The sequence below is a fragment of the Chiloscyllium plagiosum genome, unplaced genomic scaffold (genome assembly GCF_037043375.1).
Source record: "Chiloscyllium plagiosum isolate Xiang-an unplaced genomic scaffold, Cpla_swu_hap1 HiC_scaffold_1, whole genome shotgun sequence".
Lineage (NCBI taxonomy): Eukaryota > Metazoa > Chordata > Chondrichthyes > Orectolobiformes > Hemiscylliidae > Chiloscyllium > Chiloscyllium plagiosum.
Genome location: NW_028270139.1, coordinates 20268431 through 20285912, shown reverse-complemented (window position 1 = coordinate 20285912; position 17482 = coordinate 20268431). Strand labels below are relative to the sequence as shown.

General features: G+C 39.4%; 1 protein-coding gene across 2 annotated transcripts in view; it reads left to right on the top strand.

Annotated features, from left to right (window-relative positions):
• Nucleotides 1–17482, top strand: part of afap1 (actin filament associated protein 1) — a 281923-nt gene that overhangs the window by 219277 nt on the left and 45164 nt on the right. The window contains exons 11-13 of one of the 2 annotated variants that reach the window (XM_043698373.2): nucleotides 11852–11997; nucleotides 14093–14210; nucleotides 15490–15759. In XM_043698373.2, coding sequence (XP_043554308.1) covers nucleotides 11852–11997; nucleotides 14093–14210; nucleotides 15490–15759 — 534 coding nt within the window. The remainder of the gene's footprint in view (nucleotides 1–11851; nucleotides 11998–14092; nucleotides 14211–15489; nucleotides 15760–17482) is intronic. The other variant, XM_043698382.2, reaches the window with a different exon arrangement.

Here is a 17482-nt window from a genome sequence, read left to right as displayed (position 1 = left end):
ATTATAGTCCATCAGGGTTAATTGGAAGCACTAGCTTTTGGACCGCTGCTCCTTCATCAGGTAGCTGAAGGAGCAGTGTTCTGAAAGCTAGTGCTTCCAAATCAACCTGTTGGACTATAACCTGGTGTTGAGATTTTTAACTTTCTCCACCCCAGTCCAATATCAGCTCCTCCACATCATGAAATATCAGAATTAGATCAAGGACTTACATTTTAAAGTGTCTCTTGAAGTAGAAAGTGAGGTAGAGAGGCGGACGGAGGGAATTTGAGAACTTGGGGCCTAGACAACTGAAGGCACAGCTAGCCATGGTGAAGCAGTTATAATCAGAAATGCACAGAAGGCAGAATTGGAAGAGTACAGCCATGACACAGGAGTTTGAGACCTGTTGTCAATTAAGACATAGGCAACAAAGTCTTGGAGACGCCGGTGTTGGACTGGGGTGTACAAAGTTAAAAATCACACAACGCCAGGTTATAGTCCAACAGTTTAATTGGAAGCACTAGCTTTCAGAGCGTTGCTCCTTCGTCATGTGGTTGTGCGGTGCTCTGAAAGCTAGTGCTTCCAATTAAACCTCTCTACCTCACTTTCTACTTCAAGAGACACTTTAAAATGTAAGTCCTTGATCTAATTCTGATATTTCATGATGTGGAGGAGCTGATGTTGGACTGGGGTGGAGAAAGTTAAAAATCTCAACACCAGGTTATAGTCCAACAGGTTGATTTGGAAGCACTAGCTTTCAGAACACTGCTCCTTCAGCTACCTGATTTTTAAAGTTTTAGATGTTTTCACATTTATGGAAGATAACAAACAGGAGACAAACAGCAGTTCATTGGAATAGTTGAGTCTAGAGGTAACAAAGATGTGGATGAGAGTTTTAGCAGCAGTTGGGATGAGGGTGAGCAAAGTTCTGGAGTTGGAAATAGGTGGTCTTAGTGATGAACACACAAATGAGGTCTGAAGCTTACTTCTAGATCAAATGTTGATATCAAAATTGTAAACAGACTGGCCTAATTTAAGACAGTTGCCAAGGAGAGGAACAGAGTTATTATCTAAGGAATGGAATTTGGAGCGAGGACGAAAAACAATGGCTTCAGTCTTCAGTATTAAATTGGAGGACATTTCTGCTCATCCAGTACTGGATGTCATGTAAGCAATCTGATAATTTTGTAAAGGTGGGCAACTCAAGAGAAGTGGTGGTGAGGTAGAACTGGATACCTCCTATGTACATGCGAAAACGCAAAACTGTGTGTTTGGTTGATGTCACCAAGAGGCAACATTGGGGGATACGAGAAGCAACTGTGCAGGAGCAAAAGAGAAGCCAGTAACCGGATAGAAAAACATGCAACCGCACCCAGAGAGAAGTCACACCCACCAAACAACAATAGGAAAGATGGTGTGGTCAACCATATCTGAAGCAGAAGCCCAGTGGAGAGTGGTAAATTTTAACCGTGTCACACTCTCAGAGAATGTCATTATGACTTTTAAAAGAACTTTATTGAGGAGATGGGAGATAATAGCAAATATTAAAAGAAGGACAACACCCAAAGAGAAGGAAGCATTTACAATATCGACTGTCAGAGGGCCAAAAAAGGGCAATTGAGTGATCAGCAGTTTAGTGAGATTAGGATTGAGGAAGCTGGAAGCAGACTTCATGGACAAAGTGTGCTCTGAGAGGACATGAAGGGAAATAGGGAAGATAGGAGTTCAGGGACTAAGAACAGGAAGGGCATTAAAGGATTGAAGCAATTTTTAAATGAGGAAATGTAGTAGGAAAGCAAACATATTGTTAGTTCAGTATCAGTCGCAATATTTAGTACAAAAAATGCAAATTTCACAGAACCAAGCATTAACCTCTTGGATGTCTCATTATAGATACTGTGTAATGAAATTGCAGTTAAGCCAGTGGTAAGAGGTAGTTGCTTTAATGGATATTTGACAGGTTTAATATTTTAAATTGATATTTAAATAACAAATAGGGTGGCATGGTGGCTCAGTAGTTAGCACTACTGCCTCACAGTATCAGGGTCCCAGGTTCAATTCCAGCCTTGGGTGACTGTCTGTGTGGAGTTTGCACATTCTCCCCGTGTCTGCGTGTGTCTCCTCCCAGGTGCTCCGGTTTCCTCCACAATCCAAAGATGCACAGGTCAGGTGAATTGGCCAAGCTAAATCACCCATCGTCGGAGGAAAATGGGTCTGGGTGGGATACTTCTTTGGAGGGTCGGTGTGGACTTCTTGGGCCGAAGGGCCTGTTTCCATACTGTCTGGAATCTAATCTAATCTAATCCTTGTGACACTCCGAAGGATAGGGTGAGACCAGGAAGGAGTGTAGGGAGAGCAAGTAATGTTTCATTGAATCCTAACTGATTCAAAACCGTCCCTTACTAAAAAAAAGTTGTTTGCCTTTCTGTTAATAGCAAAAGATAAATTTGATTCAGTAGTTCTCATTTTGCCATTTTGAAGGAGTAGGAAAATTCCACAATTAACGGAATACAACTTCTGAGCTGCTGCTTGTCTGTTTTGAATATTATCAGTGCATATAATGCTTGTGCCAATGAACATCTTGACTTCCAAGTATGAAAATAAATACAGTTTATCTACGGAACTATTTTAATTGTGTTGTAGCTTCTGGTTACCAAGTATGTAATTTTAGCCAAAAGACTGTTATAGTTCACATGGATCTTGCAAGAATGTAACATAAAGAAGGCAATTTAGTTAACTGCAATCAAATCATAGTAAGGATATGTGTGCTTTAAAGTTAACTGTAACAAAGTAATGCTACTATTAGTTATATTACTTCTCCAGATTATTTTCATAAATAAAATTTATTTCATAAAGGTTTATTTCATTATTTTACTAAGTGATGTTTTGTGTTTGAAACATTTTAAAAGACATCTTCATTGTTTGCATTATGTTACTATCTGCTTAATGCCAAGCATTGTGTTCACTGACTACTAAACTGGATTTTCAAAATTTTACTGTGCCTTCCACTTCCTGATTTAAATTGGTTTCTGAATAAAACTGTCTCCCAGAGGTGGCCTTTTACTGGCTTTGCAATGCTGTGACTGGTTGAACAACTTTCTTTATTACTTACCAACAGAAAACAAAGGCACGATCTTAAAGGGCTATTATATTTAAAATGATTTTGCCTTGTTGGAAAAGACTGCTTTTTAGGGGTTACTGCTGATGCAATCAGAAAATACAGTTACAAATCTTCGAAACTGTCATAACTGTGTGAGTTTGTTTTCCCCATGTGCTTGTACATAAATGATGGCATGCTAGCACTGTCAGTACAATAAAACAAATGTTTCAATAATAACAACATGAAACAGTGGAACCATTTTATTCCCATTCAATAAGATCATTAGGGTAAGAACAAACGTAGTTTGAAAAAGATTTTCAGTTAATTTGCCTGTGTGCTAAATATAGAAACCGCCATTTAACGTGAAGAATTGAAGCTTTTGTTAACCGCAAAGCATTTTACGTGAATTATGATGAATGAGTTCAAAATCATGAAACTATGGGACAGAAAAATATACGACTTCTATCTTCTAGTACTTGATAGGGTCATGACCAAGGAACCACAGATATAAGATTTACAGCAGGCAGTGAGAGAGGTTTCCATCCACAGTGAGCTGTGGAACTCAGGAACTCACTATCCAGGCAAGTACTTAAGGCAGAAACTATGGACGGAATATTTCCGGGCTCTGAACGATGAGTTCTGGCTGGAAATTTGAGAGAATCATGTGAAAGGTTGAGCGAGGCCTTTCTCAATATCAAGAATGCAAGTCACATTTTCCAACTATGCTCTGGTCAGTGAGATGAGATTTCACCAGTGAGTGGTTTCAAGACAATTATTGCTCATCATCACCCTCGTTAATTACTTAGTTCTACCTCATTAATATGCACTCTCCTATGACATGAAGGTTTGAGCGGGTACCTGGTGACTGAGCTCGCCATTTGCTCCTCTGCGCCTTTTAGTGGATACCTGGCACCAGCAACTCAGCACACACTCCGTAGGTAATGCCACATGCACCCAAGATTAATAAACACCGGCATCTGACACATGCCTTCCTTGCCACACCATCTCTGCTTTTCCACTTTGAGTGCACTTTAAAGCTGCACTTTGGAATGCATCAGCACCTTTCATTGGAATGCCACTACAAGGACACTTTGCATGCAGGGACAGGCACCCAGCTCAGGACTGCATCTCAGGCCCATTTGCTCGCTCTCTTACTGCTCATTCTCCCAGCACCTACCTGGATGCTCACAGCATCCCGGCCTTTACCTGGCCTTTTTGAACTTTGCTCCCACAGCGAGAGCTAGCAGGCATGCGATGCCTCTGTCTTGACTTGCCTTTGAGAGCAGACAGAATGCCATAGTTGCCGGCAGCCATCAGTCAAGGGTTGGACATCCTACTGTAAGGTGCCATGCTATATCAATCTCACACCTGCACCATGTGCCACCAGTGAGTGGTAAACACTTTGGATCTCGTCCAAAAAAGGCTATATCTCAAAGTCTAAGGAGAGTAATCCTCTGTCAAGTCAAAGGAGACACACTTCAATTAGATGGTCCCAACAGAGTAAGTCAAGGGCAGCCTCCATTTTAATGCAGGTCTGGGCACAGTCACTCAGCTGCTCTAGGTGATCAGGGTCTCCTTTTAAAACATCAGAAACCAAATGTCAGGCATTCTACTTTCCATCTTGGCGCTCTCGATTCTATTGCTGTTTGCTGTTGAAGTAAGAGAAAAGAGGGATTGAGTGAAATGAAAGTGGGTAGCATCATTTTTTACTGCTAGTGCAGGTAAGGAGTAGGTGGTGAAGTGTCTCGCGTGAGTGAATAGGAATTGTAGAGGGCATGCAGGGTTAGTGATATAGGGAGATTGAGTGGGCAATAGGAAGTGCTGCATGCAATAGTAAGAGCAGTAGAGCACAAGCCTTGATGGGAGGTGTTTGCAGTAATAATGACAGAGTGAATGTGAGATTGTGCACAGAAGATGGTGGCGCCTATTCTAGAAGAGAAGCTTCCTACGCTGGTAGGTGTTACTCCATATAGCAGAAACTGCATTGACACAAGTGGCAACCTTGGAACAGACTGGCATGGTCTGGTGTCTTGACCTTCTCTGCTGGTCATGTGGGAAGCGGACATCCCTCCTCTGCACCATCCCATTCGCCAGGACCCAGAACCATACAGGGCAGTTGCAGAATGAAGTGTTTAATTGGATGCTGAATGGCCTTTTAAAGATGGCACCAAGTGACCCAATATCCTGGCAGTGGAGAGTACTTTCAACTAGGGTGAGTGGGAAACTCAGCCTAGTGTTGGACAACAGTGGCACCATGGTTGGGTGGTGGGCAGTTAATGACCTGGGTTTGGGACAATAGCTTGAGAAACTTACTTGATCTTCTGGAGAAAGACCCTCCAAGGAACGCAACAAAAATGACACTTTGCCAAAATATGGTAAGATCAACGCTATGCCAACTTGATTAGTTTAGCTAGATGGATGACAGGAAGTGGGAACGGAAGGCTAAAACTTATTGAGGTTGTGAACAGCAAACCATAGTGGTTGGGTCAAAAAGCCTATTTTAATGTTTTACTTTAATAACAGCATGGACCGTGAACTGTGAATTTGTCCAGGTCTTTTCGCTCCCTTTTGATTTTGAATGTTTAGATTTTTAAAAATAAGCAGCTGCAAAGCTTTAGTTATAAACATCAGAGGTCTTTTTTTACACAACTATTAATGAAAGCTGCAAAATATAAATGTTGCACAGTTATTAGATGAAATAAAGATGCAAAGAATAAAAATAGATACAGATAGAAGATACTTATAAAGATGGAATTCGAGTGAATCTATTATTGCTACAGATATGGCTTACTTAAAGAATTCTCTTTCTAAAAGTGAATGGCATGAAACTTGAAATCAGAATTCAGTAGCTACAATGGCTTTTGTAGTGGAATAGTTGGAGGTTGCTTGCATAGGTAAACTCAGTAAGTATAGCAAGCTTTGAGAAAGAGGGAAAGCGAGGGAGAAAGTTTCTTGTTACTCAACAGATCTGTGGTTATTGTAATCTGCCTGTAGATTGCTTCGACTTGTTGAGCAGAATTATGGTTAATTTCTGGAACAAACCTTTTTCTTTTAAGCTGAGAAGTATGTTCTCAGATGATGTTGTCTCGCACCTATCTAGGGAGATGTTTCACAAAATAGTGCCTCAGAGTCATATACAGAGCAAAACTTAAGGTGCCTGCTATCTCAACACTATCCCATCATACTTCCATAGATGTTGATTAGGTTAGGGTATCTGGTCAGCGTGGACAAGTTGGACACTGTACTGTACATCTCAATGACTCTATGCTGGAAAAGCCCAGGTCTGGTGTATACCCCGATCACCCTTAACATTTATTTGAGGTAATTAGCTTTTAATTGACTCATCCATCCATTTGGTTGATTCTCATCAGATTGTGATGACCTAAAATAGGTTGTTCTCACAACCAGGGGAACTATAGTCAGTGAATTTTTATTTACCCACTGGAAATGTTAATTGAATCACCGATGAATCTCTAGTGAATTACTTTTGAGAAATCCAACCTATCCTGTACCAGTTAAATTCACAAGTGCAGTAATTTGATGAAGTTCTATTGGGACTTGCTGCTTCCATTTTTAAAATGATCAGAGTAACCTTTTTTCTGCAATGTTACCGTAATATGGCTGTGATGACTTCTATTTAAATAAAAGATAATGAAAGGTGCCTATTTTAGAATGACATGACAACTTCAAAACAATGGATCTTTCAATTTCGGTGGTTACACAAAAAGGATAATAAAGATTAGCAAGCCATTATAAAGCCAACCCAGCAATTCTTTACATTAGCATTATAATTTTAAGGCTTAATGAATGTATCTGTTGATAAGTTAGTTAACATCTAATGTCTGGTATATATCTGGGTGTTTAGTAATTGATTTTGGGCTGTATTAAAAATAAAGACTGGAAATATATAGCCTTCATAAATATTGGGCCATGTTTATTGTTGCACCTCTTAGCAACTGGTCGGGTTTAGATTGCTCTGGTATCTCTTAGAATTAGCCATATATCTCCAGGTGCTAGCTATCCAAAAAATAAATCCTCCTGGAATACACCCAGTCAGTTAACAAACCTACCAGTGAGGAATGTACACTCTAAATAGCAACAGATAATGTAATTTTCCATTACTGAAAGTTAGGACCAGGTTTATGAAGAAAAAAGAGTGGAGTTAGAGAAAACAGGCAAGAAAATGTCAGTGGTGAATGAAGTATGAATTCATTATGAAGGAAAAGGAAAGAACTTAGAATCACATTCTACCTTTCACAAACTTACAATATCCCAAAGCATTTCACAGTCTCATTCTAGAAGCTCACTGATTTTTGAATTCAGTGCCAGGAGCCTCAGTAACATTTAGTGTACACAAATACTGAATCAGTAACTCGCACAAATATCCTTTGACCACAGATCTTTGATTCAAACTTAACTAAAAGTTATAACACATGGCCTATAATTTGTTTGGTTTCTTCTGTAATGGCCCATATGAATTCCAAAATGTCAAACTGCACCACAGAGATCAAACATAAAATGAATAAGTTCTCCTTTATTCACAACAACTGAAATATTTATTTTACAACTTGTGCGTGCAGAATTGTAGTTGGAGATTAAAGTGAATTAAACAATATATCATATGCCGTGCTTTCTTTGGCATATGGTTGCAGAGTAAAACAAAAATTCAGAAATGGGTCTCAGTGATGCTTTCACAGACATTCAAGGAAGTGAGGATATTGTAGTAGGATAATAGACATGCTGCTTTCTAGGCTCTTTGTAGCCTAGACGTTTTTGTAAATGCTTGCAGACATTCCAAAACTGTGGGGAAAAAAGGAAGTTTTATAGATAACAAATATGCACTAAAAGTTTACAAGGAACGAAACAATTCAAATACCTGATCTTGAATTAAGAATGTAGGCCCAGAAATCCTGGTGGATGGCACTCGTTCGAGCAGCATAGACTGGAGTTGTGCATCAGGATCACTCAAAATCCCAACACTGCTGTCTCCAAGGGATTCGCTTGGAAAATCAAAAATTCCTAATCCCTTTCATCTTGCAACCTCAAAAACCCATTAAAGTCAGAGAATTTGAATATCTCTGGCTCACCTAAGCTTAGTAGTTGACAATGAAACGTTAAAGGTTTACAAATCTACACAAACTCCTGGGTAAATACAAAACCAAACCCAACCACCGCTAACGTCACTCCCCTAACCACAGACTTTGACGTCCATGGGCCTGGCAGCATCCACCCCAAACTCCCAATGTGTTATACCCTGACACACCACCCTCCTTAGCACCCGCCATCTCTCAACATGACTAAGCCTAAAATATATATCCCCTCGCTGGGCTGACCTAACCTAGTCTGACTCAACACGGCAGTTTACCCTGGCATACCCTAACCCAATCCTGCCGGAACCAACCAAATTGTGCTAGACATGATGCCCCCACGCACACTAACAGCCTATCTCCCTGACCCACCGTGCTCCATCTTTATCCCTCCATCACTCACCTTGTGGTCTACCCTCTCCTTCACTATCTGCTTCCCCTCTGCAGTCCCTATCCCTTCATATGCTTGTGCTATTCACAGAAGCTTTCAAAGTGTCTGTTGAACGTTTAAATGTTCAAAATTGACAATGATCTTCTCCACTTTTGGATTTGAGAATTCCTGGACATGTTTGTATTAGGAAACCCCTGTCCAGGAATACTCAGGACAGAAGTCATCAAAAAGTAAGAGTAGGAATATTTTAATTTAACTGAATATCCTAGGCCAATGATCTTCATTCTTTTTGTATAATTTGTGGTCAAAGAGTAACCACTCAATCTCAGTGGTTACATTCATGTACAAGAATTGTTGTAACAAAATTATATAGAGGCATTTTAAAGGGCATTCAGAAATGGCCTTAACTAGAAATCTAAACTAGCCGAATGAGACAGTTTTGGTGTTACATGGATTTAAATCTTTGTGAAATTGAGTATAGTAGGAAAGAATTTGTGTTTTGTATAAAAGTTTTCATATTTCCAAATCATCCTAAACTATGTAACATTCAATGGATTACTTTTGAAGTATAGGGCTGATTTTTTTATATTTTGGCAAAGAGTCGTTTTCATTGGGTTTCTTGCAGGGCTTCTCCCCACAAGACCTAGTCGGTTTCTTCACCCTATTATCACAAACCTGCCTCATTACCTACCTACCGTGTTTCTGTAGAACCCCACTCATCCAGTGCTAGGTTGATTCTCACACAGAGGTTCTCACCACTGCCAGGATATCTGGGCTCCCTGGGGCCAGGGCCAGTGCCATTTTCAAAAGGCTGTTGTGCATCTGATCAAATGCACTGGAGCTGTTCTGCAGTTTGTGATGCCTGCCCTGAATGTGGCAACAAAGGGGAAGTTGGTTCCCTGGATGTGGTGCAGGGGTAGACCATCATTCCCCCCCCACTCAAAACGAGGACAGCCAGGGGACATGCACCCTGCCAGTTGGTCCAAGTTGTCCACCAAGGTCAATGCAGTCTCAGCAACTGCTGAAGGAACACCCAGCAATGTGAGAAAAAGTTTGGTACCCCTTGCTGTACCCTGTGGGAGTGTTTGATTGGGACAGTGTAGAGGTTGAAGAAAATATGGACTGCAGATGCTAGAGAGTCACAGTCGAAAAGTGTGGCACTGGTAAAGCACAGCACGGCAGGCAGCATATAAGGTCAGGAGAGCAGACGTTTCGGGCATAAGCCCGTCATCAGGAATGCTGTCCCATTTGACTGCATTTGGCCCATATCTGTCTGAGGGAGGGAGTATGTTCAAAACATCAACTCTCCTGCTTCTCGGATGCTGCCTGACCTGCTGTGCTTTTCCAACTCCACACTTTTTGACAGTGTAGAGGTAGCCGCTTTCTACATAGCAAAGTTCCACCAATACAATGAGCTAAATAACTAGTTAATCTATTTCATTAATGTTTATAAAGAGCACCAGGAAATTCTCCTATTTCTCTTCAACCAAAGCTGTGAGGTTCTTCGGGCATGCCCGAATGGAAAAATTGACCCTAGTGAAAGATAACACTTCATAAAACATATGATACTGAACTGAAATATCAGCATAGATTGTGTGCTCAAATCCAGTATTGGAAATGAGGAGGCTAAAATCTTGAACAAATTATTTGGGCAGTCAGTTATGTTTCAATTAATAGTTCTTTAATCTACCTTAAGGTTTTGAAAGCCAGTAGGTGACTACGTATCCATAACTATTAAAGTTGAAAGACCTGTTTTATTAATGAACAAGAAAGCTATTGAATTTACTTCCGGGACAGTGAGAGAAAGTAACCTCCCACCATCATGGTGTTCTGTAATGGAAGCATGGGAGGCTGACTGGAAGCACATGGAGTCATTGAATGGAGTCATACAATTGTGTTATCTGCCTTCACTGTAAATGAGCTCTCTTATTCATTGATATAACATGTCTTTCAACTTCAGTGCTTATGGGTACATAATTACATATTTGCTTTCAGTTCCTTAAGGTAGATTAAGCAGACTCCTCAAACTCATTTTGCCCTCCACCATTTCCTCTTCATCTCCCACATCTGCATGTTATCTCTCCATGACCAACAAGCACTGAGTCAGTTTTCATACTGCCCAAGTCTAATTCTCTGTCAGTTCCCTTGATTTCCCAAATGTTTTCACTCCTAGCTGGCCTTCTATATTCTCACCTCTGTAAACCAGAGTCACCAAAAGCTCATCCACTTTTGTCTTAACTCATACTAGTTCCATTTTCCAATAACCTCTGTGTTGGCTAACCTACATTGGCAACGCCAATTCTCATCCTTGATTCCAAATCCCTCTATGACATTTCCCAATCTTATCTCTGTAATATTCTGAAACCCTATCCACTCTAAGAAATCAACTTCTATACTTTTTGCCTCTTGTGCATTTCCAATCATAACTTCTTCAATGATGGTGATCATCATTTCAATTGTCTCAGAATTCTTCTCTTCACCACTCCTCTGAGATGCATTGATCAATCTTTTGGCCATTTTACCTAACATTTATTTCTGCGATTTGGTATCATGTTTTTGTTTTATCGTACTCCTGTGAGTGCCTGAATATATTCTGACATGTTAGAAGTGCTGTGTAAGCTGTTGTTGCAATTGCTGACTATAATGGATAGCAATGTCAGCAAATTGTTGTCATAGAATAGCTGCATGCAAATTAAATATCACACGAGAACTGTTCCAAACGTTTCTCCATCATTTATTTAAAATTTGAAAGTACTGAATTTATTTGCAATTACCCCTATAGATATTTTACTACAGGCTGTAATGCTAAACAGTACTCTTAAGGTATTGAAAAGACAAAGTCAGCATAATAAAATGCATTCACAGATTGGGTGGCACGGTGGCACAGTGGTTAGCGCTGCTGCCTCACAGCGCCAGCGACCCGGGTTCAATTCCTGACTCAGGCGACTGACTGTGTGGAGTTTGCACGTTCTCCCTGTGTCTGTGTGGGTTTCCTCCTGGTGCTCCGGTTTTCTCCCACAGTCCAAAGATGTGCGGGTCAGGTGAATTGGCCATGCTAAATTGCCCGTAGTGTTAGGTTAAAGGGGTAAATGTAGGGGTATGGGTAGGTTGCGGGTCGGTGTGGACTTGTTGGGCCGAAGGGCCTGTTTCCACACTGTAAGTAATCTAATCTAATTGATTATTTGTGTATTATATGTGTAAAAATTGTCTTCTTTGCCAAGTAAAATGGTTTTCATTGATCACACACCTTTACTGATAAGCCACAGCTAAATATTCAACCTTTTGTTTGTGCAGACCTCTTCAGGAGAGGAGCTGGGAAGGTGGCTTGGTGTTTTATTATCTGAAACTGGTTCTTCCACAGACCCAGCAGCCCTACACTATGATTATATTGATGTGGAAACAACATCAAGTGTTATACAGACTGCAAAACAGTGCTTCAAGTAAGAATTTATCTTCATCATAAATAGCTGACTTTTGATAAAATAAAAAAATGAGAACCTGGTTTTTCTTTCTTTGGATGGATTTTCTTTTTGTTGAAATTATCTGGGTACTCCATTTTTCTTATTTTCATGACACTGCACTAAAATAGATATTTTAAGATATTTATGTGAACGTGTGTTAATTGTACAGAATGGTGGTAGGAGTTTAAAACACTTGTAGCAAATAGTCAATGCTGTTATTGATAGCCTTTTAGAGAGAGAGGGAACATCAGAGATTTCAGAATGATACCGGGGATTAATGGTTTCAGTCAAGTGATGAGATCAGATTGTTCTTCTTAGAGGGAGATGTAACTGAAGCAGGAGGGCAGAGATTTACAATACATCTTTTGCTATGTTGTTATGGTCTGTATGAAATGTACTGCCCAAATAGATGTTTGAATCAGATTCAGTCATAGGTTTTAGAAAGAAATTGGATACTTGAAAAGAGAAAAAATGTTGTCAGGCTATACAATAAAAGTGGGAGACTGGGACTAATTGAATAGCTCCTGCAAAGATCTGCGACAAGCACAATGAGTCTCTGGCTTCCTTTTTCTATACCATTCTACAGAATCTTCTAAGCATTGCAATCCATTAATTATAAATTATTTATAGCTGAAAATGTTTTGCTGGAAAAGCGCAGCAGGCCAGGCAGCATCCAGGGAACAGGAGAATCGACGTTTCGGGCATAAGCCCTTCTTCAGGTTCCTGAAGAAGGACTTATGCCCGAAACGTCGATTCTCCTGTTCCCTGGATGGTGCCTGACGTGCTGCGCTTTTCCAGCAACACATTTTCAGCTCTGATCTCCAGCATCTGCAGACCTCACTTTCTCCTATAAATTATTTATACACAAACAAGTACAGAATACAGGATAGTTGGCAGCAAAACAAAAAAGCTGTTTGAATTTAAGACTTAACTGATTAAGTAAAAGCTGATATTTTTCTTTGAAATTTTAGACTTTTATACATTACACCAGGAGTGCCCAACCTAGAGCCTGCAGGCCAGAGCACTTCACCTGTCTGCTTTACTGGTCTTTACCGTTATAGTTTTGACAATTGTATGAAATTTTCCAGGATATATTTTTGTGGCATGTGTAAGATTATGCTTTGGTCAATGTGGTCCTTCAGTGCATCTGGTTTGGGTATCCCTGTGCAACATTTATTATACCAAGGAATTGTAAAGTACTGTATACAGTGAGTAATATATTGGCTGCATATATATATATATATTGCAGCCAATACATTACTCACTGTATGTAAGACATACATATAAATATATTAAGCTTAACAGTGCTATACTACACACTGGACCAGAAATCTACCACATCATTATGCAATCAGATGTTGGCTTCCATCTTTGATTCTTCATGTAAAGAGTTCTCAATTCAACAACACCACTGGGAGCAGAGATAAAAATCTTCATAGATAAAAGATATGGATTGCAATTATCCCACTTTCATCCAAGCTCAGTTCACAGAAAAATTAGTAGAACAGTGAAGGAAAGTCACTTATCTCCCTTCTCAGTGGACCAATATGTCAATACCATTTTATTTTTTATTTTCATGCTTGTTTGTCAGGTGCTTACATCTTTAGAAATACATCTCAAATGCCCTTAGAATAAGGCAGTACGTTTAGCAGAGGGTGTCCACTTTGAGATTTCAAGACCTCTCCCATTTTATTTTTCAGACTGACTCATTTGCTTAGTTTATAAAAATATGGAGCAGAAAGAAAAATCTAAATCTGTGGTGCATCAGCTGAGAGACAGTCCTGTAATATTTCATATCATGAAATATGTTACCACCTGGTGCCTTTGTCATTCTTTGACAAAACCCACTCTCGTCCTGTGTCCCTTACCTTGGACACTGACCAAACCTTCATGGAAACTGGCAGGGGAAACCAAAATCCAAGCTGCTTAAGCTCCAATTTAATTTCAGGCCTTCCTGTCATACTCCCTATGGTGGAAATATTATGAAAGGTCCATTTGTTTTTACCAGAACATGCATGATATAGATATTCATCACCTGCCAACATCTACCATAATTCTTTTTTTTCTTTTTCAGCTTATTACACAGACGGTCGATATCTCCAAATAGATATGGTGGCAACATGCCAAATGGATATTCATGTCCACGTGGAATTTCTCTTCATTATGATGATGTACCTTGCCTAAACGGAACAGTAAGACATTTTAGTTAACGGTCGGTCTTGTACAAAGTTAAAACCACTCAATGCATAGAAGTGAGTTGTAAGTTCAACAACGCATCTCAACTGTGCTTTTCTTAGATCCAGGTGACAATTAGACATTTTTAAACATACAAATGCAGCTTTTTTTTGTCCTTCGCAAAAAAGTTTAACTTACCATGAAGTTAGCAGAGCTTAAAGTAAGTTGATGGAGAAGAAGTCTTACAGTTTGGTTTATGTAAGAATCTATATAGCCCTTACATTGTAAGGATTAAACCACAACAAGAATGCTTTATGCAAAGCTATGATTTCAGTCTTAAATTAATTCAGTTTCCAAATAGAAAGTATGGTTTGCCTTGGAATAACTACAGAAACCATTATGTCAATAAGGAGTTAATTATAGGAACTGAGAGCAAATTTGGTTAATTCTAAGTACAGGCTAATTAGTTATTGCCAACACACTGGTCATCTGGCTAAATAAGTGAATGTGCTGAATTCCACCCCCACCCCCCCCCAAAAAAACTGGAAAATCTAATATGATTTTGTGCCAAAGCACTGCCAAGAGCAATGGTTGTTAAAATGCTTGAGAGCATTAAAGGCTTTTGACTGTACTGTTGTGTATTGAAATCTTTCTGAATAATTTATTATCCAGAGCCTTGTAGTACAGCAGTTCTCTCAATCCAATTTGAACTGATGTTTGTGGAGTATTTTAAGCAACACACTGATAATATGATCATTCTCTAATATTTTATGCTCTGGTTATGCTCAGACATGGCGACTAGCATTCAGAATCTGTTTTTGATGATGTGATAAAACTTGGGTAATTTTAATGCAATAGTCTGAACTACATCTTTTATTTTATGTCTATTAATGGACACAGCAGGAAAAAAATTCTTTCAACATTTTTTCCATGAATGTGTAGTCTTCCTAATTGCCCTGATCTTTTGACATCCAAAGCTATCTAAAAAATATTGTTTGAGTCTAATGGATCTATATGTAATACTACTCTCAGTGCTGAGTCAAATGGTGTTTTAAATTTGCATTTCTGGTGCCCAAATAATATTATCATAAAAGTTGCTTTTCAGGGCATTATTCAAGGCATGAACAGCAGAAGAAAGTTATATAAATTATCCTAATAGTAAGATATAGCATGGAGTAGGAATATGAGCTCTGTTCCTTTACCATTTAATATGTTGGCTTTTGCCAAATTGTAGGCATGTAGTCTGCATGTCATTCCTTCTAACAGCTGAAGCTTGTTCTATGTTGTATATCACAGGAGCAGGAGGTTTTCACTACTAATGCTAACACGCTCTGGTATGAGGAAGCTCATGGTGACAGCACTGACCTGTATGACAACGTTCCACCACCAAAACCAATTGCCCGCAAATCGCAACAACTTGGGGTCCAGAGTAGGCTTTCTACTGAGAAACTATCTTCTAAAAATAACAAAACTCTTGCCTCTTCACCTCTGTCTTCTTCGCGGTCTATGACTAATAAAACTAACACCTCTGCTGCAGAAAAGGGGCCAGTCAAAACAGCCTCACAGGTACTTTTGCAATCCACCAAATGTATGCTTGCTTTATCCTTTATGATGTGGCATTCTTATGTGTATACATTTAAAAAAAAAAACAAATTGATGCCCTTTTCCAGGCAGAGTCAGTATTAACTACCCCAGTTTCTAAATAGGCATTTTCAGCCTGATTGTACTAAAAACATTAGGGATGAATTTCAGAGAGTGTCATTTTGCTTGTTTACCACAACTTAGTCTAAAGAGCTGTGCAATCCCCAGAAGAATAGTCTCAAGGACAATTATATTGGCCATCTGGTGTACGTGACTCTTGCACTGAAGTTACAGCAGACAAATGGAGAACCTCTCACAGAAATTCATTCCCTATCTGTACATTTGTATTTTAGATGTTGAGAAAATGGTTTGGAATAGCATTTACTTTAATTTTTAAAAACTGGTACTTAAAGTGATTCAGATTTATCGCCCTGGGGACTTTACGGTTGTTTCCAGTATGAGGCAACTACTTTGAATAATCTCTAGTTACATGGTATGTTGCCATATGTTGTCTTGTGATTTGGAAATTGATTCAATTCATCACAGAATGCTTTTCTGAAGTAAAACTAGAGCAAGACCGCCATCTGCTGGATTCCTACTGAAACTGCAACAATGTCGACCATTCATTTTTCATACGTCAACAACAGAGATTTTCTGTCAACCATAGGAAAACTCATGATTCGGAGATGCCGGTGTTGGACTGGGGTGTACAAAGTTAAAAATCACACAACACCAGGTTATAGTCCAACAGGTTTAATTGGAAGCACACTAGCTTTCGGAGTGACGCTCCTTCATCAGGTGATTGTGAGCAACGCTGTTGGACTATAACCTGGTGTTGTGTGATTTTTAACATGGGAAAACTCAATCATGTGGGAGGTTCTCCTTTTTAAGACTTTCATGCATTGTATGTCATTCCTGGTTATATGATTGTTCGCTATGCAGTTTACTTGATGTAAGTTTTCTAGGTCATTGCCTCAATTCTTTTCTCTGACTCATATGTTGGAAGGGTCTCTACTAGGCAGAAACAGGATGATAACACTCTGCAAATCATAAGGCTAAACTTAGTATCCTACTACCCATTTTGTTCAAAGTTTTTACAAAGACCTTAGTGGGTACCTATTTACTTTTGGCTGGAGCCTATTTATATGTACAGCAGTGATTCAAAAGGCAGTTCACCATCACCTTCTCCAGGGCAACTAAAATGGGCAATAAATGCTCGCCCAACCAGTGATGTAAATTTGAGTCCGGTAATGTACATAGGGTCCTAATGAAGTTAAAATAAGCAAAGAATAAGCTGAACATTCTCTGCCCATTGGTACAAGGTATGGAGTGGCCAAGCCAGCCAATATTAAAGATCATAACCTGATGATGACATTATTTCTACCAGTTCAAGAGTTGAGGCATGCAGATAAGACTGGGAAGTTAAAATTATCCAGACCTCCTGCACATATCAACTGATTTGTCTACTTCAATTCTTATACCTTTGATTCCTACCCAACGTTAAAATTGCAAAATACCTTTTACTGGTGGAGTTGTCATCAATGGAAAAGGCTAAGCATCACAATCTGTGTTTCTTTCACAGGGATTAGAGCTCCTGCAACTTGAACAGAACATTCTATCCAAATCACTGCGTAATATATTCTGATAGCAAGTCACTGTTCAGCTATTATTAGAAGTTGCCTCTGCCAAATTAGATGGCCTAACAGGG